Source organism: Pholis gunnellus (assembly GCF_910591455.1).
Source record: "Pholis gunnellus genome assembly, chromosome: 23".
In the NCBI taxonomy this organism is placed as follows: domain Eukaryota; kingdom Metazoa; phylum Chordata; class Actinopteri; order Perciformes; family Pholidae; genus Pholis; species Pholis gunnellus.
This window is the reverse complement of record NC_136550.1, coordinates 5,039,091-5,062,775: the sequence shown is the minus strand read 5'-3', so window position 1 is coordinate 5,062,775 and position 23,685 is coordinate 5,039,091. Positions and strand designations below refer to the sequence as shown.

At 42.9% G+C, this 23,685-nt stretch overlaps 4 protein-coding genes across 5 annotated transcripts; 1 reads left to right on the top strand and 3 right to left on the bottom strand.

Annotated features, from left to right (window-relative positions):
- The first annotated feature begins 124 nt into the window (after nt 1–124).
- slc7a7 (solute carrier family 7 member 7) lies at nt 125–7,956 on the top strand. The gene is made up of 11 exons (XM_079185307.1): nt 125–270; nt 853–899; nt 2,095–2,745; nt 4,937–5,062; nt 5,214–5,358; nt 6,057–6,180; nt 6,267–6,370; nt 6,475–6,571; nt 6,667–6,816; nt 6,938–7,121; nt 7,819–7,956. Exons 3-11 carry the CDS (start codon nt 2,253–2,255, stop codon nt 7,884–7,886), a joined length of 1,491 nt encoding a protein of 496 aa, XP_079041433.1. The 5' UTR covers nt 125–270; nt 853–899; nt 2,095–2,252; the 3' UTR covers nt 7,887–7,956.
- oxa1l (OXA1L mitochondrial inner membrane protein) lies at nt 7,915–14,016 on the bottom strand. Its single transcript, XM_079185306.1, has 11 exons — nt 13,889–14,016; nt 12,813–12,947; nt 12,002–12,109; nt 11,640–11,910; nt 11,361–11,504; nt 11,160–11,245; nt 10,871–11,035; nt 10,534–10,638; nt 9,870–10,032; nt 9,671–9,751; nt 7,915–8,931 (listed from the first exon to the last, which is right to left on the bottom strand). The coding sequence occupies exons 1-11, from the start codon at nt 13,997–13,999 to the stop codon at nt 8,810–8,812; spliced, it is 1,491 nt and encodes a 496-aa protein (XP_079041432.1). The 5' UTR covers nt 14,000–14,016; the 3' UTR covers nt 7,915–8,809.
- Nucleotides 14,017–15,636: 1,620 nt separating this feature from the next.
- On the bottom strand, nt 15,637–21,516 carry LOC306714844 (uncharacterized protein). 2 transcript variants are annotated; one of them, XM_079184996.1, is made up of 12 exons: nt 21,401–21,516; nt 21,206–21,307; nt 21,024–21,126; nt 20,809–20,930; nt 20,534–20,604; nt 20,328–20,453; nt 19,826–19,921; nt 19,555–19,686; nt 19,352–19,480; nt 19,193–19,230; nt 18,786–18,826; nt 15,637–18,691 (listed from the first exon to the last, which is right to left on the bottom strand). In XM_079184996.1, exons 2-12 carry the CDS (start codon nt 21,258–21,260, stop codon nt 15,675–15,677), a joined length of 3,930 nt encoding a protein of 1,309 aa, XP_079041122.1. In that variant the 5' UTR covers nt 21,261–21,307; nt 21,401–21,516; the 3' UTR covers nt 15,637–15,674. The 2 variants fall into 2 exon arrangements, with proteins under 2 accessions (XP_079041122.1, XP_079041123.1); XM_079184997.1 differs by having other exon boundaries at nt 21,420–21,495.
- Nucleotides 21,517–22,130: 614 nt separating this feature from the next.
- LOC306714433 (uncharacterized protein) lies at nt 22,131–23,324 on the bottom strand. The gene is made up of 2 exons (XM_079184466.1): nt 23,086–23,324; nt 22,131–22,378 (listed from the first exon to the last, which is right to left on the bottom strand). Exons 1-2 carry the CDS (start codon nt 23,228–23,230, stop codon nt 22,245–22,247), a joined length of 279 nt encoding a protein of 92 aa, XP_079040592.1. The 5' UTR covers nt 23,231–23,324; the 3' UTR covers nt 22,131–22,244.
- Between the last annotated feature and the right edge of the window lie 361 nt (nt 23,325–23,685).

Below are 23,685 nucleotides of genomic sequence, written 5' to 3'. Positions count from 1 at the left end.
TGGGAGAAACCCAGAAGTACATAAATCCACAAGTACATCAGCTGAGAAGCACAGAGGTGCGCTGCAGAGCAAAGTCAAAGCCAGAGGAAACAGCTGCGTAAAGACGGAGGAGGAAGACGCACGAAGAAGATCATTTTTGACTGTGATAGAGAGGAAAAACAACGAGAGGGGGAGTTGGCCAGGAAGAGGTGAACGCGATTAGACTATTACACATTATTTGGGATCGAGCCGGACTCCCACCAGGAGGAGACCGAAACGCGTCTGGAGAAGGTGAGTCTCTCCCCCCCAAAAAACAGCTGCTTCTCTTTGACAGTAGAGCAACAGGGCTTTTTCCTGACACGTGCACTGATACGAGATACAGTTTACAACACAGTCTATTTGTCACTTATCAGCTTGTGATGTCAGCCCACGTGTGCCTTTTGCCATTTCAATCCAAACAAGTGAAACTAGTAATGTGACTAGAGATGCTCTTAGATTTAGCCCATGACATTTTTATTTTAAAGGGTAGAAAGGGAACTCTTTGACAGCTAGTGTAACAAGTTACAGACATCCTGCAGCCAGGTGATTCCCCTCATTTCTCATTGTCCTCTTTTAGATATAATTAAAAAAAAACCTCATGATAATAGGTTAGTTTCAATGATCCCTGTAAAGAAAAGGAGCTGAATCCTTTCACCCCCAACCTTGAGAGGATTTGTTTTTTGATCCAGGATGTAACCTTGAGTAACTCAAGAAGAACTACTTATCAGCAGCTTGTGGACCTTGCACTGTCTTTCTGTGGGAGCCTGGCCTCTCACTGTCTGTGAAATGCGTTTGATCACATGCGGCTCAATCTCCTGTCCTCCTTCTCTACAGTCACTCCTTTGCGAGCCCACGTGTTGCTGATCTGCTGCGGCCTCAAGGTATCTGAACTTTTCAGTTGCTTATCTCCACATTTAGTCTTTAATTCTCACTCTTTCTAGTTAAATCTGCAGTAAATCTCACCCATTTAATTATGTACTTAGCATCCTCTGCCAACTCATGATCATATTCCTGTTTTTCTAAGCTCTGTTTTCCTAAAGTTGCTGTACTTGTTTTGTTTGATCGATCGCTGCTCATCAAGAAAACGCTTTTAACAAGCCCTGAAGACATATTTGGGGATTTGAAGGTGAAAGGTCACCCGTGTTTAAACTTTGATATGTTTGATTGAAAAGAGACCGTTTTTAGAAGGTAGGAAAACGTACAGTTGAAACACTCTGAAACAACCGTTAACATCTAAACCTTCAACCTTTCAACCAAATATATGGACGCTTGGACGTCTTTTCACCCTTTAGTCCCCCAAAAAAGCTGCGTCTTCTGAATGAAAACATTTAAATTCAGCAGGACGCCGATTTGTCCAGAAAATCTTAAAGTAATATCACTGCAATCTTGGCCTCGATGCAGCACTCCCTTTCTCATTCAAAGCTCCATCAACAGATCATTCAACTTAAGTCAGCTAATATGTCATGTTGTTTGTGCTTGTACAATAGAGTCACATTAAGGTTATTAAAAACCAGTCATGCAGAAAGGTGAATGAGCATGCCGTCCTTCATGTGTCTCTCTCTCATCATCAAACTCCACACACACGCTGAGGAGGCTGAACTTTGGAAAAACATGTGACCAGCCACTGTGCTGACACTCTTAAACTCAGCACGTGTGTGTGTGTGTGTGTGTGTCGGCGGATTGGTGGAGCAGCTAGGAGTCAAAATGTTTGTGCGTCTCAGTCGGTAATTCTTTCTCGGCGAGTGTGGTTACTAATGAAGAGCCGGTGTTTTCAGGCATGTGGCGTGTTTGCTCCCCTCTGTCTTCTCTCTGTCAATACACTCAACCTTAAAAGGCCATTTGCTGTGCGGCCTAATGGCTCTCCAATCCACAGAACTGCCCTCAAATCCAACAGTGTCCATAGCAGTTTGGGGATTTTTTTTTTTGTTGCCATGTTTGTTCCCACATTAGCGCCCTTTTGCATGTAAATTATGTTTTCGTTTGACTAGATCTGGACAGGATTGAAACGACACAAGTATTTGCCGTATGTTGCCATGGTAACAGCATCACTGATATGACCCGTGTTCCTTCCCGCAGATGGCAGGAGACGATCACAGATAACTGGGGCGAAAAAAGTGAAGTCTTCTGTCGCACATCAAGGTGGAAAAAAACAACTCTTTCAATTGTGACTGAAATCTCAGAAAACAGTTCCTCGTTTTACTAAATCAAGCGATAGAGCAACCGAGACACGAACAATGGCGTCCTACAGCCCCGCCCCAACACAGGAGGAGAACAATGGCGGCGCCTCATCTGCGAAGTCTGAGGCCCCAGACGAGTCCATGAAGCTGAAGAAGGAGATCTCCCTCCTGAACGGGGTCTGCCTGATCGTGGGGAACATGATCGGCTCGGGGATCTTCGTCTCGCCCAAGGGCGTCCTCATCCACAGCGCCTCCTACGGCCTCTCTCTGGTGGTGTGGACCGTCGGAGGGATCTTCTCCGTGTTCGGGGCCCTGTGCTACGCCGAGCTGGGGACCACCATCACCAAGTCAGGGGCCTCCTACGCCTACATCCTGGAGGCCTTCGGGGGTTTCATGGCCTTCATTCGCCTATGGACGTCGCTGCTGATCATCGAGCCGACCAGCCAGGCCATCATAGCCATCACGTTCTCCAACTACATGGTGCAGCCCATCTTCCCCACCTGTATAGCTCCATACTTGGCCAACAGGATGCTGGCTGCTGCTTGTATATGTAAGTACACATCTGGAGTGTATGTGTGTGTGAATGAGTAAGAAAAAAATAAAAGCTGAGTAAGTGTTCGAGTGACATATAGAGACAATGCCGATGTAAGCTTCCTCATCATGTGAGCCATATAGACTGGAGAAGTGAAAAATAGCGACACCACAGCTGCAGTCAGCAGGTCTGTGGCAGAAAGAAAAGGAACTGAGCGAACCCTAAAACCTGTGCACCAAATTATGGAAGAGTCAGGGGAAAAAGCCATTTGACTCAATCTCAGATTTAGAAACCCCGGCATGACGTCTCGCACGTGACGAGCCGAGTCACAACTTGTCGTGGTTATGGGAACAGTAACAAACTGTTCTTAAAAGGCGAGATAAACCCAGCACAGATTGCCGAGGTAACTAGAACACAATGGTACCGGGAAAGAGCAAAGCTGACAAACTGAATTAATCAACCTAATAAGAAATTCACGAAGCCGCTCACCGAGGCAACCGAGCACAAAGAGATAAATACCAACGCTCAGGCAACCGGACATCTGAGACAAGAAGGTTATATCTTGCAGACAAGCCTTGATGTTCAAGATAAACAAATACACATTGTGCTAGTTTGCAATAAATATCACTCATTCGTCCGCCCACCCGTGCATGCGTGAGCACACACTTAAATACGCGCACACACACACACTTGTGCCATGCACTGATAAGCAGTGCTCAGGAGGAGAGGCTGATAGCGGTGAGCTAAAGTCCTGCAGTGAGACTCTGACCTCAACACCAATAAAAATAGTATCAGACAGTCAAAGCTTTGACAAAACTGAGTAAAAATGTTGATATCAAATAAAACATTTGACTCAAATTATATTTACTAAATGTGTAATAATTCTGACTTCAACCTTGTGTACTATCTCATAATCTAGACTCACGTGTTTTCAAATGGTAACTCCAGATGTTTACTTCATATCTTTGGACCCTCTTGCTCGCTATGTAACGTAGTCACTGCAAAGGACCACAATGCATTGCACCGTATCAGAAAAGCAGATTTGCTCAACTTTTTACAAAAACGTGAGTTCACAGTCAGTGAGCAGCTGAGTGAGCTTTTAAAGATCTCCATTTCACTTCACATCTGGACCACATTTGACCTCCACTACCAGTCGGCCGGCCTCCCGAACCCGATCTCACACCTCCCACCCTTCTAACCTTCCACTGTCAACACACCACGCCTCTACTTCTGTGTGGCGAGGCCTCCGTCTCCATCGCGGTTTTGCTGTGCTTGACCGGGCCTCCTGTTGGGAAACGGACCTGTTATGATCCTCCACCTGTCAAAGTGGTGGAAGACGATAGTGTTTTGATTCGTCCCCTCACTGCGGATGACGGCGGTCAACGTGGAGGAGACGGCGGTGATGTAATCCCGCTTCGGTCTCTTCTTCAACCATCTGGTTGGATGGAGGTCACTGTGGAGCGATAAGAGAGCGGGAGCGCTTCGACGCTGTGAACTTGTAGATAAAAAATCCGTCCACTCAGCAGGTTTGTGGGCGAGTTTGTTTTATCAGTGCTTTCGAGACTTGTGGAGTCTAGAGGAGGATTTGCACAAGAGGAAATGCGCTTATGTCAAGGTGCTCCTTCATTCAAAAAAGAGCAAACGTGCCACATTTATGAACCTGAAGGGCTCATTTGCTGATAAGAGGTCAAAGAGAGATAAGTCCCAGAAAGAAGCACGATACCATGTTTCCCAAGAAGGTCAATGCTGCTCTAAGTGAAGCAGGGCAATAAGGAAAAAGTCACAGTTGGGAGCACTTTTTTTATAAGTCAATAAGTCAATAAGTAGAAACAGTCACAAATCACTAACCTTGAACAGAAATATACAACGTCGTCAGATCAATCCTTTGAAGCTTTAAAAACTATACTAAGACTGGACACTTGTGCAGGTGTGTGTGCGTGTGTGTGTGTGTTGTATGTGCTGCACTCAGCTGTTTCCTCATCTGGAAAACAACAGGCAGGCACAGTCTGCTTGAGTCAGCAGCAGCGTTTCCTTAAATCAGCCATACTCTCACACAGAAACATGCTGGCACACACTGAGCGTACAGAGCAAATCTCCCCCCACTGACACTGTTAAAGGATTTGTATGTGTGTGTGAGTAATATATATATATATATATATATATATATATATATTTATGCATATGCTTTGGTTGCTTCCACTTACCTCAGGTTTGCTGACCTTCGTGAACTGTGCCTATGTAAAGTGGGGCACCAGGGTCCAGGACTTCTTCACCTACGCCAAAGTCATCGCTCTCATCGCCGTCATCATCACTGGCCTGGTGAAGATGGGACAAGGTCACTAACCAGAACACCCACAATATCCTAAAGATTTAAGAATGCCAAAGCTAATGCTTAGAAGCTAAAAAAGCAGACTTCTATACACAACATACGAGGTATAAATGATATTTGTTGCTTCAAATTAAATGGTTACGTCGGTGTTTTCCAGGTCACACACAGAACTTTGATGGGATGTTTGAAGGCTCATCTCAGGATCCGGGACACATTGCTCTGGCTCTGTACTCTGCTCTGTTCTCCTACTCGGGATGGGACACCCTCAATTTTGTCACAGAGGAGATCAAGAACCCAGAGAGGTGAGGATATAATACACGTGCTGTTTCCTACTGCAACCAGCTGTAATACTTTGAATGTTTAACCAACACACAATGCAAGCATTGGATCGAATTATCTGTTTGAGACTCGGGAATAATGAAGAAAAGGTTGGAGAGAACATTGTAAACTTAATGTAATTCATAGACATAGATGAGTCAAATCTACCTGCAATCTATGAGTGGAGCTACAAACATCCTGAACACTTGTTGCAGTTAATCTCGTGTGATTTATTCCTATGAATCCCAGAAAGGAAATGCTTTCTTTCCGTTTCAATTATTAAACACAACGCTGCAGGATACAGGTTGCCAGTTCTGGTGTGATTTGATCAACCCTTGTGGCATTTACTTCCTGAAATGTCAGTCAATTAGAAACAGTCCCATCCAAATTGAGAGTTCGTCTGAGCCTCTTGGTGTGATTCCCACAGCATTGATCAAATGAAGCAGGACTACACATGTGATTGGATCACAAGCCTCTCCCGGAGTTCCCAGGCAGATTAAGTGACAAACCCCCCCCCCCCCCCAATTTATCACAATCCCCATCCTCCCCCTTCCTCCCCTCAACCACGGGGTCGATCTGCTCTCGACCCCACAGACTGTGAATCTCACACACTTCACGCATTAAAGCCTTCAGCGTCTCATCTCTGTTGCTTCCCTCTACTGTTTGTTCGTGTGAACTACAGGAATCTGCCACTGGCCATCGCTATCTCCATGCCCATCGTCACCGTGATCTACATCCTGACCAACGTGGCCTACTACGCCATCCTCCCCATGAACGCAATCTTGGACAGCGATGCTGTGGCTGTGGTAGGCGCATTATGTAATCCTCAATAGCCGACTTGACTTTGGGTCCTCATTCATCAAGCCTCACACAATCCTCTCTCTCTCTCTAGACGTTTGCAGACCAGGTGTTTGGTGTCATGAACTGGACCATTCCCTTAGCTGTGGCTCTTTCCTGCTTCGGAGGACTCAACGCCTCCATCCTGGCTTCCTCCAGGTCAGTGACTATGTATTTTGTTTTTCTTCATCCCTGCGTTATCAGCACACCCTGCCCATCACTCATCACCCCTTCTGTTGCACATTTCTGTGTCTCTCAAAAAGGTTGTTCTTCGTGGGCTCCAGAGAGGGCCACCTGCCCGACTCCCTGTGCATGATCCACGTCCACCGCTACACTCCCGTACCCGCCCTGCTCTTCAACGTCAGTTTCATTTGATCCCACTGTTGCATCTTTAAGAGAGCCTTCCCCACATTTTTGCCGTCTTGACTTACAACGTTTCTTGTCTGCCTCTGCAGGGCCTCATGGCTCTGATATACCTGTGTGTAGAGGACGTCTTCAGGCTGATCAACTACTACAGCTTCAGCTACTGGTTCTTTGTGGGTCTGTCCATTTTGGGGCAACTGTATCTGCGCTGGAAGCAACCGGACAGAAAGAGGCCACTCAAGGTAAGAAGCAGGACCAGAGATAGCTTTTGAAAGGGGCTATGAACACAACGTTTACAGACTTGCACACTAATGTTTCCTTGCTTACAGTATTTGACCGTCATCTCACCTCTTCCTTCCTCAGCTCAGCCTCTTCTTCCCCATCATTTTCTGTGTGCTCTCGGTCTTCCTGGTGGTGGTGCCGCTCTACAGCGACACCGTCAACTCCCTGATCGGCATCGGCATCGCCCTGTCGGGAGTGCCCGTCTACTTCCTCTGCGTCTACACTCCGGCCAATAGGAGGCCACAGCGGCTACGGAGCCTCATTGGTAAGATGAAGCTGCAGGATTCTCTCATCGCTTTGGAATATTACAACATATCTCAAACTACCTAAATATTTAAATGAAGTGCTTTTTGTTGGGGGGCTATAATGTCCAAGGAGGCAATGAGAGGGTAAAGGGCAGCGCAAAAAATAGGTAATTTGATTGAGGGTTGAAGATGAGGGTTAATGCACATTATGAACCTGAGGCAGGAGAAAAGGAGAAGAGACTTATCTTAACTTGTGTAGGTCCAACAAAGAACAGGAAGTCCACATTCACACCCGAGGTCTCAGAGACAGTTGAACACGATTCATCCAAACCTGCTCCGGGTATCAGCGCTCACAGAAGTCCAGAAAATCCAGCCGCTTGTGGGAACAACTGCCACTCCGTTTACTGTTTGTCTTTTTTTAAGCTTTCGGTTATCGCCTCCTTTAGTCACTCTCACACCTCTTCCTGTTCTCCTCCATGCTGTCTTCGTTAGTCTCACCCTTCCCCCAGCTCACAGGTGTGTCTCATCTGTCTCCTCACTTTCCCCACCTTCCTCTCCTGTCAAGGTTGTAAAGGGCTATTCTGTACTTTTTCTCAACCAGATATCACAGCTGCAAAGTACTTTGCATGACCCAACACTCATGTCGACTTCAATTCAATTAGGTTTCAGTCTAATAATAGATGGACTTAACCTTTCTCCCGTCTCCATCTCTTTCAGCTAAAGCCGGCGTGCTGATTCAGAAGGTGTGCTACTCTGTTGTGACTGAAATGGACAAGTCAGAGTAGATGTTTGGTTTTCAACACCGTGCACCTGCACTCATCGCGGCCAGCCGCCTCCGCAGCAGCAGCAGCAGCAAGGCCTCGCTGGACAAAACATTTGGGCTTGAGCTGGACCCGGATCCAGCTCTCTGACCTGTCAATCATCACCCGGTGATCATGTTAATGAATGTATGAATGATGGCGCCCGGGTGCTTGTTGGCAAGACTTCACTCTAGCCGACTGGGACTTCGGAGGACGTTTTTAAATGCACTCATGAAGAAGTCCAACACCTCTTTCTATCACAGAACTGTACGTATTAGTAGAGAAATTATTTAATTGATATATCAAGACAAGTATTTTGTGTGAGATTACATACGTGTAACACCTTTTTGATTTTACTGGAAGGTTGTAAATTATTATTCTGGTTAAATTGTTTTAAGTGCAGCTTTGAAACCTGACAATAGAAACAGCCTTATTATTATTTTCAGAAAAAAAATCAAGCAGTGTCAGAGATTAGAATATAATAAACTTTATTTTAGAATATGTTCCCACGTTCACTGACGTGAAGGGAAGGGTTCATAAAGTGTTATACAGTCTAGTGAAGGGCTATTTTTACACTAATTTACTTTTTCTGCCGAGTCCGACTCAAACACGGGCTGTGAAATGTGGAAGACTGTTGGATGGTTGAGCTGAAAACATGTATTTATAATAAAATTACTTATTGACAACATAAATGTACTCAATTCTTTCTTTCTGCTTCAAGGACGTTTACTGGGAAGTGAATCAATATATTGTGTACTCAGAAATCACACCACCAAAGCGGTAGTTTTGATGCAGATTTGACATTTTAATTAGAATAATACATAATGACAATCCCTTTCCCACCCTGTCCTCTCTTCCATCCATAAATATGTACATAAATCATTATATTGTCACGCTGTGAGTCGGATTTATCCAATAGTGTCCTTCCATGGCCTCGCCTTGCCACTAGCCTGCTTGTCTTTAGATGATGCTGCAGCCATGGGAGAGTTCTGCTGGAGGGGATTGTGGGTAAAAGTCTGCCTCAGTGGACCTGCAGAGAGAAATGAAGAGAAGACATAAAAACACATTCAGTTCCAGAGGGTCAAAGCCGGGAACGGGCAGAGACAATCAAGTTAACGGCAACAAAAAATGACTAATTGACTAATCATTATGAGGTCTAGTCTGAAGATTAAAAGCAAAAACAAGTGCGACAAAACCCAATACTAGTCAGATACTTACTGACAACAGATGCTGTGAAAAATACATTTTCCTTCCATGTTTCAGCCGTGATAAGTTTACAAACACTCATATCAGAGTCCTGTATTACAAGATTTCTTCAGTGTTCACACCTTAACTTCAGTACAAACTGAATATCCAGCAAGAAACATGTTATTAATGTTTGCATGTTTCAGGATTATTACCTTTTTCACACTATTTGCTGGCTATCGGTCTCTAAATATTTTTCATGTCTTATATTACAATAACTGGCTGTGTCCACAAGGGGGAGCCCCTACACTATTTTACATCAAGACAGCACCAAGTACACTGTACACTATCCATCTGTATTCCTTAACTTTCTTCAGTCAATAATAACCTTTTGAATAAGTAGCACATTTATTTGTTGTAGCTTCTAATCAAACAGGTTGTTTTTTTAAATCCAGTAGCTCAGTATTAATGAGAAACCTTTAAATGCATATATATATATATATATATATATATATATATATATATATATATATATATATAGAGTTAATATCAGAGGACGCTGGTGAAGTAGTGGTGGGACTGACCTTTAGCAGCAAGGTCCAGATGATTTTTGATTCTTCGTTCCCTCTCATCCAGCTGTTGGGCCAGCTGAGCGTTTTTCCAGCCTGGAGACCAAACGACAAAATGTACAAAGACAGAGATGGTTCAACATTTCTACTAAAAACACAATCCATCAAAATGTCCTTAAGAGCCAATCTATTCAATGCAAGTTTAGACACCAACCCTTCTTCATGCTTTCGATTAGGCCGTCACTTTGGGGCATGTCGGAGGCCGGGTGTTTGATCCTCTCGGGGATCTTCAACTTGTCTCTGACAAAGGGGTGTCTGAGCAGAGCGACTTGACCCAAGGAGAAGCAGTTGGAGGTCAGCCAGTAGGTAAACACCGCCTGAAACAAAAATAAAAAGAGAAACGCACCCCTCACTGCAGTGCTCCTGAGCTATTTGCACGTATTTAAATGAGGTAATACGCAGACATTTGCTGCTAAATTGTCCCCTTTCCATGCAAACGAATCTTATTCCAAAAACAGTCCAATTCACAAAGATCAGCACTAAGAGCCACACGCAGTTACAGTGAAATGATTCGCCCTCAGAGAGTTGCTGGTAACTAAAGCGCATTCTGACATTCCAGCGATCATTGGAGCAGTGATTGTAGCCATGCTACGGTTCGTCCCGCTTCGCTCCAGCTCATTTATTTTGGGATGCAGTGACGTGTTTGCACTGTAACATCACCACCAAAGACTCTTTTGTGAATCGTACCGTGAGACGGGACAGACAGCAGGTGCTAATGATGCGTAATTCACGGCGCTATCAGCGGCTGCGATCCGTTCTTTGTGAGTTGAGGTAAACCCACGAGAAGAGAAACTGTTGTGGGTGAGTGACAGACTGACCGTGGGGAAGTTGATGGTGAGGGGGAGGATGATTAAAGGCATGATCCTGAACACAGTCTTCATGGCTCGCAGGTTGGGGTTGTCGATACCAGACTCTGCACCCAACTACAAAGAGACGGAGCGACAATGTTGTGATTATTAAGAAAAAATGCATTAAACAGTTTAAAACGAGACCGTAACACCATCAAAAAACTCAGTGAAACTACAGTCCTGTTACGATAAGTCTGTTATTCTGTGTTTATTCTGGCTGGTGTTGAAAGAGCAATTAGACAAAAGCAGATTAACAGGGTTGATTCTACAGCTATTATGATCACAAGTCGGGTGAAAGCTGGCCCACCTCCAGGATGAAGAACATGGTTCCAGTGACGATCAACGGCAGAACATAAAAAGGATCTGCTGCCGTCAGGTCTGTGAACCAGAGCAGGCCTCCTGTCTGCAGGCTGGGCACCGGCAGATACGCCATCTTCCTCAGCGCGATGAAGAAAGAGATGAAGACTGGTGCCTGGAGGAACAGACGGATAGAGAAGGTGTATAATTAGGTTTAAGCTAAACGCACGGAGTTAATATAATGATGTCATCGCCCAGTACAACTTAATAGGGAAACCAGAATAAAGCCATAAACTGACCTGCACCACAGGAATTAGGAAGCCACGGAGAGGATTTACGTCATGCTTCTTCTGGAACAGGTTCAGGTCAGAGTAAGCTTTGGCAACTGTAACATGCAAACAGCAGCTCATGACAAGATGATGCAGCACACACACACACACACACATCTAAATTGTGACAGAAAAGACAAACGCAATTAAGAAAGAAGAGAGAAGTTTTACAATCAAATTTGTTTCCACTCTGTTTGGCCTCGTTCATCCTGGAAGTGAGTTTGGTCATCTCGGGCAGAACATTGTTCAGCTTGGCGGCCTCCCTCTGGCCCTTCACTATGACCGGAAACACAGCCATACGAGCCAACACCGTTCCTTTATGAGAGATGAACGGAAACAGGTAGAAAAGGATCAGAGAGGACACAGGAAATACAGAAGACAGAGATATAACCTGCCTTGACTACTTCCCCCAGAATGTTGAAAGATTGATTTATAGTCAGTGTTGCTTACCGACAACAATGGCCCCCCACCAGGGCAAACCAAGGTCCACGTGCATGAACTCTAACATGTTCTGGATCAGCCCCACTGGTGTGTAGGCGCCCAGTCCCAGCTCCGCTAAACTGGTTTCTGTAGCCGCGGCCTGAAAGACCTCCATTGCAGTCGGTGCCGCGTCAGCCATCTGCTCAACGAACGGCTGCGATAAAAGCTCAGGGGAGGAATTCAAGACGGGAGGAGAGATGTCCACTAATGGTGCTGCCATGGAAAAGGTGTCAACTGTGATCTGAAAATATTGATGAAAATGGAAACATTCAAGTTAGAAGGTAATTTAAAAGGTCTTAGATAGATGCTTTTACTTCAGCTGAGGGCTCCACCTGTTCACTGATGGGTTGTGCAATGACGGGGGTAGTGAGGTCAGCGGGCAGAGAGACGGGGGAGGAGTCCAGGACTGGAGCCGCCCTGGTTCCATCCTCAGGTGGGATCTGGTAATAGTAAAGGTGTAACGATTTATTCAAACAGTTGTTCAACAGCAAAGGTTCAACGCATCAAAAAATCTCACATTCTGACCAGAATATAATTCAATTTGATGGATTTTAATATAAAAACACAGAAAAATTGCAACAACTATACAAACTATAGAACTAACTGAAGGCCCTAGTGCAAGAAAAAACAAATATATATTTTAAAAATAAAACGACCAGACAGAAAACGGTTACAAATATCAAGAAATAACATCACAATACAACACTTTTGAGTGCAAACAGACATTTAGTACATATAAATAAAAGACGTGCAATTATGATACTCGTCATATCTTCAACATTTCATTACAAAATGTGTTGGTGGAGCCACATTTTTTTTCTCACCATCACTAGCTCTGTTAGCGCTCTAGTGTTTAATGTGAGAGGCAGCTGTCCAATTGAAGAAGCAGCTGTGTTCAAGAGCAGTACTGATGAATTAAAAAAAAAAAAAAGACAAAATGTTTTGACAAATCGGGTGAGGCAGGTTTCACGGTAGCAGAAACCATGATCAATCTGGAGATTTGTTTTTATTTTTGTCAGTTTTATGCTCAAAAGGGAAAACTCTTTCACAAACCAATTCACATAATCTCAGAGAAGTGCCGTTCACTGATGCTTCAACAGCAGCTTTTTGCCGTTAAGACTATTCACCGGTGCTCCAACTGACCTGTGAGCTGTTGTGCCTGACTGCCAGAGCGGTCACCCAGAGGAACTTCCCATGCTGTCTGCGGCCCAGCAGAGTCCTGGTGGCAGCACTGCGACACTCAAAAGCTGTGTGCAGATGGGACTTCTGGAGCAACCGCTGTGTGTGTGAACCAGAGGGACAGAGTGTCAACACGGCCAGATATACAATACTAAATGCAGACGTATTTCTCAGGGAACATTTGGCCCTGACAATAATAAGAGCATCAATAACTACAGCATTAGCATCGTTACAGTGGGACCTCTGTGACTCAGACAATTAAACAATTCACAGGTGATTCACCTGCTTAAATTACTGTCAAAACTACCACACTTACTGAGCATGAAATGGCCCATAAACACTCAAAAGTATTGATGCAGACATAAATACAAATATTGGTTTGACTGTTCTGCATTCACATAAACATACATAATAAAGGATTTAAAATTAATGAAATGATCTAAGCTGGAGAAATCTACCATTTACCTGAACTTTCTAACCTAGACATGAGAAAAAAACACAGGTGTGCAGCAGGTCTAATGTAGCTAAACATTCACCTCTGGTGGCATTCAGGTGATTCCTACAGGACACAGCAGCTACGTTTAGACTAAACAACAGGGTAGCAGGTGTAGCTTTAAACCCTTAACCATAGCTAAGCTAATAGTAGAGCAACAGCCCCAGTATCTTCACTTTTGGATACATGTTGTGGTAGTTGTTGACAAAGCTAGCAGCTGCTAACAGAGCCCTGCTAGCCTGCACGACCACACACAAGCACACTTTATTTAAGGCAGTAAACTCCTGGTGGTCTTTAGCACGTATTCCAGGTATTCTAGCTATACCGCCCATGCTGTTCTTGTTTTAAAACCGGGCGATTTACACAGTTACATTAGACCCAAGGACTCGGTGTTGACCAGAGAGCCTGACACTGTCAAAGTCACACAGAAGGCATGCAGCGAGGATGCTAGCCGGCTAGCGAGTTAGCCGTTGGAAGTCGTAGTTTGCGTCTTTGTTCCAGGAGCAGGGATCAAGTTAACAGATGTGATACCGTGAATAAGACATACGTGGTTCCAAATGTCTGAAGGTGGATGGCTGCCTCGGCTCGGTTTTCCAGTTTGTCTCAGGAAACATCTTGTTAGGCAACCCGGAGTCACCCCGCTCCTGATGGCAGCCATCTTTGAGAAGAAGAAAACATTCTACGGGAAGCGTGAAGAGTCAATTGTCCTGGTCGTTCGCAACGCGCTTCGCTTATGTTTGGTGCACACGTTTGTTTCTGTTTATTAAGATACTGTGCTCTATAATTCATGTCAACTATAATACAAATTCTTCATCCTGCCCTTTTAAAATTAAATGAGAAGCAACTTAAGGGGAAAATCAAACCTGTCTGTCCACATGTCATTTGAATTCTAGTAAATATGCAACAGCCTGAAAGTGAAACTCAAATGTCAGTGATATAACAGTCTATTTTTGTTTTCATGACTGCTTCATTTAGGGCAGGGTGGAGGCTTGTTGCTTGATCCTTTCAGATATTCTCAAAAATATATTTCCAGGTACAAAGTGTTCTTTAAACATTAACATGATATGAACTCAGGTGAGGTTAAACCAGAAGAACAACATGAACAAAGATGATAGTGAGGGGAGGATGACTATTAATCCTGAACAGAGTCTCACAGTAACATATTATATAAACATATTATCCAATGCAATATCCAACATATTTAAATGATACACACTTCTTTCTTTTAATTTGACTACTGTTACTTTACTTCAACGTCTGTTGTCCATCCTGAAGTGTATTAATTTTTTCTCTGTAGAGAAAGTCTTTTGTGATTTCAGAAACTTTATTTCCCTGACTGTTTGATGGTAAAACAAGTGTATACGGACAATCTCTTCTGCCATCACAACCTACAATAGGACCTTCCACAAAAACAGTAAAAGCATTTATTTCATTTTCTGTTTTATTTTTATTGTACATATATTTTCTTTAAATCACCATCAGAATTCAACAAATGACACAAATTACTAAAATAGTTTGGTTCAAAGTAATAAACATCAAATCTAAAGCATCTATGACATTAGTCAGTGGGCAGTGCAGCAACAGTTTACTAGAGCAGTGTGCAAAAGGCCTAATTCATAAAAAATAGTATTTAACAGTAAAATCAGGAAACACTTAAAATAACACAAATAAAATATCTATACAAAGACTTAAATTTGACTTTATACGTATGAGATTTAAATTAGATGTTGCATTCAGTGCCATATATTTATATATCTCTCAACAACTTAACAGGAAGATTTTCAAAATAAAATGTAACAGGTCAATAGCGTAGCAACAATTGACAAACAAAACTTTGATCATTCAAAATCTGAATCAGAATCAGCTTTATTGGCGTACGCATACATGGAATTTGACTCCGGTTTTCACTTTGCTCTCAACGTACATACACAATAACAATATCACGATAACAATCCGTGAATGTGATTTCAGATGATTTGAACACAAGTGATCTTGTTTTTCCTTGAATTGAAATCATTTTTCAGTCAATTTCCAAAGCATTACTTTCTATTAATGCAATACATCTTTAACACTTTATTTATTTTATTTCACACTGTTAAATAGACTTAATAACCAGACTGAAGAAACAAAAGATTACTACCAGCAGACACTCAAACTAAAACATACACATTATACATTATACAGTACTGCATGTAGTGCCCGATTGCTGATCGGACAAGTAGAGTGCAATACTGCCAAGTATCAATACATTTAAAAACAACATGATTTCACCACAATGACGTGCAGCCTTTTAAAGTCTTTTTTGTTTTTCTGGACAAAGTATGTATTTCCTTTTAATCTGACTCTGAAGTCTGGTCTGCAGTTTTCCGGCTGTTACAAGAAAATACAAAACACCCAGTAGTCTTATTGCTTTTCTTTTTGTCCTTTTTGTTTTGCTTCAGAGTGGAAGAGCGACGCCAAAAGCGTCTGTTCTTCTCACCTCTTTCTTTCACTGCATGTTTTTTCCCAACAGCTTGTTCATGTTCATCAGACACATTTTGCATTTTTCTGGCTTTTGAATGAACTGTGCTAATTGTCTCATTCTGCTCTTTTCTGCGTTTCTTTGGCTTCAGCAAAGGTTCATCCAGTCGTAAATTGCGAACACCCTCTGACACTGTGACCGTTGCATCTGTTTTTGGATCAGATTCTATTTCAGCATTTCCTTCATCATATTCTACCAAACTCTTAAGGCTGCCTTGAGAGTTTCCTTCTACAGTTATTATTCCCAATTTCTTTGTCACGGTGCTTTTCTGAACACCACTACGGGTTGTTATAATTTCTTCCTCAATTATCTTTGCAGAATATGTTTTTGACTGCTTTGAACTACGTCTTCCTTCCTTTGCATCCTCACTAAGTCCAGTTCTTGCTCTTGATGGTTGAGACTTTTCAACACTGCTATCTCCCCAGTTCTCTGTCACTCTGCTGCTTCCTGCCAATCCTGCTTGTCTAAGAGAAGAGTCCGCTCTTTGAATATGTTCATTACCTGCTTTGGGTCTTTTTGCTGCACCAACATCTCTCTGTGTTGTAACACGCTCTGATCTTCTATTCTGATCCTGTTCTTGTCTCTCTGATGCTCCTTTCCTTTGTGCATGCTCATCATCCCCTCTCTTCTGTTGCTTGTTTCCCTTCCCATCCCTCTCCTCAACTCTCGGTTGCTCATGGCTTTGATAAAACCTGCTTCCACTTCCTCGTTTAGACCTCTGATCATCTTTAGGCGTGTTCTGTTTACTCTTACCAACTCCACTGCCTTGAATGCCATCATTGGAGAGGTCATATTTTGTCAAGAGCTTTTCTTTCCCTGCTTTCCTTTCCTCATCATCTGTTTCCATTCTCTCCCCATCTTCCCGTTTGTCCACACTAACAGGTTTGAAGTCATCTTGACTAACTTCCTGTGTACCTTCCTGATCTTCACACATGTTCTGTTTGACATGATCTAATCCTTCACCGTCCCGACGCTCTGCATCCCTGTCTAGGTATTTTGTTGACACTATTCCTCTCCTCTCCTTCCCTCCACCCTCGTCTCTATTTACACCCATTACCACTTTTTCCTCATCTTTCTGCATGTCAACACAAACCTGCTGAGGTTGCATGTTGCTGACGTCCTGTTTTTGCTTCGTGTTGCGCATGCCTTCACCCTTCTGTGGTCTCCTGTGTCTGACATCACCTGTTCTGACCCTGACATCATCCGGATCATCAACACTCTCTTCTTGTTGAGTTTCTCCAGATAAGCTTGCTCTCCTTTCTGTCTGGTTGTCAGCCTGTGCATTTCCTCTCTTCTTGTCTCTTTGTTTTTCTGCATGATAACTCAAGTCATTCCTGTCCTCTTTACAGACCGGATGATTGCTCTGCCTGGAATAACCTCCATTGTCCTGATCCTCTTTGCAGAGGTCAGATGATAGCCCCACTCCTCTAGACCCAACAGCGAATATGTCTTTAATTACTGTTTCTTCATTTGTGAGTACAGAAAAAGATACTGCAGGATCATTACCTGCAGTAGCTGCCCACTCAACCTCCTGTCTCCTCTTTACAGCATCTTGACACTGGTCATTGTAAATGCCAGTGGTATCAGGCAGGAAGCCTCCAGGAGACGACATCTCTCCGGTGTCCTGAGTTCTTGCTCTTGATGGTTGAGACTTTTCAACACTGCTATCTCCCCTGTTCTCTGTCACTATGCTGCTGCTTCCTGCCAATCCTGTTTGTCTAAGAGAAGAGTCCGCTCTTTGAATATGTTCATTACCTGCTTTGGCTCTTTTCGCTGCACCAACATCTCTTTGCGTTGTAACACGCTCTGATCTTCTATTCTGATCCTGTTCTTGTCTCTCTGATGCTCCTTTCCTTTGTGCATGCTCATCATCCCCTCTCTTCTGTTGCTTGTCTCCCTTCCCATCCCTCTCCTCCATGCTCGGTTGCTCAGGGCTTTGATAAAACCTGCTTCCACTTCCTCGTTTAGACCTCTGATCATCTTTAGGCGTGTTCTGTTTACTCTTACCAACTCCACTGCCTTGAATGCCATCATTGTAGTGGTCATATTTTGTCAAGAGCTTTTCTTTCCCTGCTTTCCTTTCCTCATCATCTGTTTCCATCCTCTCCTTATCTTCCCGTTTGTCCACACTAACAGGTTTGAAGTCATCTTGACTAACTTCCTGTGTACCTTCCTGATCTTCACACATGTTCTGTTTGACATGATCTAATCCTTCACCGTCCCGACGCTCTGCATCCCCACCCTCGTCTCTATTTACACCCATTACCACTTTTTCTTTCTGCATGTCAACACAAACCTGCTGAGGTTGCATGTTGCTGACTTCCTGTTTTTGCTTCGTGTTGCGCATGCCTTCACCCTCCTGTGGTCTCCTGTCTCTAACATCACCTGGACCCCTGACATCATCCGGATCAACAACACTCTCTTCTTGTTGAGTTTCTCCAGATAAGCTTGCTCTTGTTTCTGTCTGTGCATTTCCTCTCTTGTCTTCCTCAATAACCGTCATTATTTTATCCTTGTCTCTTTGTTTTTCTGCATGATAACTCAAGTCATTCCTGTCCTCTTTACGGACCTGATGATTGCTCTGCCTGGAATAAACTCCACTGTCCTGATCCTCATTGCAGAGGTCAGATGATAGCCCCACTCCTCCACACCGAACAGCGACTATGTCTTCATTTCTGAGTTTCTTTATGGAAGCTGCCCACTCAACCTCCTGTCTCCTCTTTACAGCATCTTGACGATGGTCATTGCAAATATCAGTGGTAGCAGGTGGGAAGCCTCCAGGAGACGACATCTCTCCGGTGTCCTGAGTACAAGTATCAGCAGCATGCACTGGAAAATAGGTAGAAAATAAATTCAGGCACAGTACCAAGCAATCTGAACACTGCACACATCATTAACACAATGAAAATATCTGCCATCTCACCTTTCTTTTTCCTGTAGAAAAGAAGATAAGCGCTGCTGGATCTAGTGGGAGAAATGTGCAAAAGAGAGCGAGGTCATTTTCAAATACAGCTAAATGTATGACTTGTGTTATTTGAGTGTGTTGTGCACGCTCACATGCACCAATGTGTAGGTGTGCATGCATGTGAGCGTGCAGAAAGGGTTATTTGTCGTTTTCTTTTCTGCAGCACCGTAGTCAGTGGAGGCGGTGGGGTAAGTGGGAGCGTTTTAGAGATTGGGTTTTCGAACGGGTGAGAGAAACAATCTGCCACAGCATGGTGTAATATAGTACAACATGCGTATGTGGTGAATTCAATCCAACTGAAAATAATAAATTCATAATCAATCAAGAAATAATCGCAAAAAATGTATGGTGGGAATGAAACTTACTTCTCAAAGTTATCCACCTGGAATGGCTGGTAACCAAGCTGTTGATGAAAATAAACAAACATAACGTGATGAATCTGTTTGTAGGTTTTTTTGCACTGCAATATGTAACTGTCAACACAATATGTAACCGTCAATAACACAACGAATGATCAGTCTTACCGGTGTGACCTTGTCATCATTGAAGTCATACCATCTCTCATCGTCCTGAGCTTTGATTGTTGCAGTGTAATGTCCACATCTCAGATCTCCAAAATGCTCCACAACCGCGTAAAGTTCATACGTCTGATTCTGATCACCGGAGGAAAATATGATCAGAAATGAAAAAGGAATGTTTCATGATAAAATAGGGAAATATGTCACACCTCTGGTATCTGAAGGGTGCAGGGAACATCCACAGTGCAGTTGTTTTTGACATACGCCATGTATCGGTAGTCAAACGCAAACCTCTTTAGCAGCAGCATCAAAACCTCTGGATGATGCTTTATGACACTTTTCTGAAAGAAACGGGTCCCCAACACTTATTAATATCTTATACTATAATACTCTTATAACATAATCAACTTTAGATACTGTCGTTGCAAAATCACAGAGCCAATGAACACAAATACTAAAACATGCTTTCACATTACTCACCATAGTAGCATCAGATTTGGCATCACACACGTCACAGTACATCTGGTTTTCTCCGCTGAAATGTGAAGCTCCGAAATACTCCTTAATGCCATCCACCTGAGAAAAAGCACTCAGGTCACTTGCGTGTGAAATTAGCGAGAGAAATCTTGAACAAGGCAAAAAGAACGTAACAGTGCTCAAGTGAAATTATACAGAAAAAATAAATATTATATATATTATATATAAATAATTAGATTTAGATCAGATTTTCTGAGATTAAGACGACGTTATTTTGTATTGCAATATCTCGATATACGATTTTATCGTGATGTTATTCAGTCGAAAGATGACAAATCATCATATTGAATTATCGCCCAGCCCTATTTAATGTGTGTGCCGTGTTCATAAATGTCTTCTCAAGAGAGTTTTTGATATCTCGTTACTGAGCAACATGCTCTCCTGCAAATGACATATTTACTTTACTAGATATCCCCTGCGAAAAGAAAGGTTGTGAGTTTCTTACCACGCTATAGTCTCCCCTGTAGGAATTCAACAATGCAAGAGTAAGATACCAAAACGGCCCGTCGCGGTTAGTCTCATTAGAACATGTAGAACATGTGGTCTTTTGTGTCAACTGTCCGTGGAAGATCTGAAAGCACACCACTGGTAAACAAAGTGTTTTTCATTTGAAGTACAGAATCCCTTCGATGTTGATGATGTCATCTTTACCTGTGATGCCTCGCTACTGGTCAGACCTAAAATCTTCTCAAAGTACTCAGCGGCATCACGTTGTTCATACACTGAGGGGGGAAGAGCAGAAATCAAATGTGTATTTCTTCAACAAAATAAAGGGTCAAGTTAAGTTAAAATAATTAAAGGGGAATGTGGGGATTAAAGGAAGTGGTAACACTTCTAGTGCACAGGATGCAGATGCTGAGGTAATTTTATGACACTACTGTACTCCATGTGACCTTTATGTCATCTGTTGTTCTGACATACTGTACCGTTATCGATGCATAGCTTCGTTGTGATTTTATAGGTGTATGTGTCATATTGTTGTAAATCATCAAACAAGGATTTCAGGTGAAGATCAATGAACTCAGTGCCAGGATTATCACAGGTGTTCCTACACAAAATAAAGACACAGTGGAGTCATAAAAAGGTGAGCTTTGGCCTCGATACGTTTTAAATGCATTACATGGGATGAAGTTGGACAAACCTTTCCACAGCTTCTCTGAAGTCTTCGGTCATGAACAGCACCTGCAGCACACTGTTCAGGTAACAAGTTGATCCTTGGTTCATCAAGCCATGGTACTTTTTGGCTGCAGGGAGGAAATTGTTAATAATGTAAATTGCATAACTCTCTTCACACCATTATAGAGCTCGTATAGTACATCTTACATGGAGAGGGCAATATTTTGTAGAACAACTGTCGACCATTATCGAAGAGATTCATTTCGGGTCCTTTTAAACGACGGTCTCAGTCTGCTGCTTCACTGTCGGCTGCAAAGGAGTTGACAATTACTTATTGGACAATAAATCAATCGCTCCTGTTTTGGAAACAAACACACAAATGTAGAAACACTATGAGCTCACCTTTAGTTTTACAACTCACACTTTCAAGACATTCCCGATTGTTGGTCAATTTTCTTGTTCGTTGACACGAACACGCAGTGTCTCTGTCTCCAGTGCAACCCTCGGTGTATACTTTCTCTTTCGTTAGTCACGAAACTATGAAAGGCTGCATTCAGGGTGTGTCGGAAATACATGTTATTCAAGGAGACGGTTCACATGACTGATACAGAAATGAAACCATTTTGCACAAAAGACACTTTGTGGAAATGAATGTAAAATAAATAGAAAGCTAGGAAAAAGCTTGTTCTCTGTCTTCTCTCTTTGCTTTACGAGAGGACCTGAACGCAGCATATGCTCTGTCTAATGCACCTTTACTGTTTGTGGATAATCTATGGTTATCCAGAGATGTTTGTATATTACAGAATCCTTAAAGGCACACCACGTGTAGTGAATTTTGATATTTGTTATGTGTTTAGATACCGCCATAAAGATGTGCAGCCTATTGCTAATATAGTATTGAATTATTCAATTTAATGATTAGACATTTTAAAGAACTGATTTTATGCATGGGATTATTTATGTCTCTTCTCTTGTAGGCTACTAGAGCCCTTGCACGGTCCCATGGTGGACCCTGTTCATCATATGAGACTTCATGCCTGTATATCTGATGCCCTGTTGATGTGGCCTCAGTGTGGGCTTTAATATCTGCACACTTAATGAAAGACGAGGCTTAAGACAGAACTTTCCTTTGTAGAACAGCAGCAGCATTTATTTTTTAAAACATGGCAGTATTAAAAGGAGGATTGCAATAAAACAGTGATGCTTTTAAAATTTGTAAACAGCAGCAGGGGGGAGTTGGTCTCGGTCAAGCGGTCAGTCCTCCAGGAACCTTCACCACCATGTGGATCACGGACATGTGCTGGATCCCAAATTCAGACAGCAGCACCTCGTTTCCATCCAGCATCTTGTCTGTGAAGATCAGCCGCAGAGCCTCCTCTCCTACACACACACACACACACACACACACACACACCCACAGAGAGAGAGAGAGAGAGAGAGAGAGAGAGAGAGAGAGAGAGAGAGAGAGAGAGAGAGAGAGAGAGAGAGAGAATTAAAGATAAAGAACCATATTCAAAGAGATATATCACTATATCATCTAAAATACAAGTTTCCTTTATAGATAAACTTCAAATATACATTCTTGGCCTTATAACTAGGAATCTGTTTCTTCTCAGCTGGTTGAAGGTTTGAATGTAACGAAGTTGTGTACTTAAATACAACTTTGAGGTATTTTTAGTGTTTTTGGTGCTACTGTATACTACTTTGTGTATAGCCAGGAGGCTATAGGAGCTTATTCTCACCAAATAATGATCATAATGATGAATTTATTTTTCATACAGGCACTTTAAGTAGGCTACATTTAGCTGTCAATAAAAAAAAAGTTGAATGCAGGACTTCTGTACTAGGCTACTTTTCCTCTTAACAATCAGAGTACTTTCTACTTTCACCACTGCAAAATAAGTCTTTGCTTTTTGCTTTGTATGATGAAGAACGCCCCCCCCCCCCCCCCCCCCCAACCCCTCGTAAATTCCTTAAGATCTTCTGACCAAAAAACAACACGAAACCATAATTAAAAAGCTCCTTCGTCGACTAAACGTTTGTCTAACGTCAATGGAAACGTGTCAGGTGGACTTAAGTCAGGTTACCTGCGGTCTCGGGAAGTCTCTCGGCTATCTTTCCCTTCAGCTGCTGCACCGTCATGCTCTTAAACTGCTCATCCGTGTTGCACAGGTCGATCATCATCTTCTCCCCCCTCAGCCCGTGCACAACGACCTGGTAGATTTTTCCCATTTTTGTGAGGTTTTTTGTGTGTGCGTGCAATGCGCGAGTTGCTGCGCTGCTTTCGGATCCGCCGCTCAGTTAAAATGACTCTTCAGGGCGTTGATATCAGGGATCTGACGTGAGAGGAGCCGATCGAGGACACTTTCACTTTCGTCCCAACAGTGCAACACAATACGATACAATACACATAGACAGAATAAATATAAAAACAATGAGATTATATGACAGTGCCAGATATGAAGTAGTACTCATGATTGCAACCATTAATACTAAATTATCATCATCATGAACAATAACGCCAACTTCCTCAGTGCCAGCTGCTTAAGTGTTGTTGTTGTCTAACAGGTTGTGTAAGTGACATCTATAGTTGTGTGTGCTTTCCCGACTGCACTCAAACGCTTCATTCCAACAGCACCCACACACAAAATACAAACCTCACCTCTTGCACATTTTGGACACTGGAG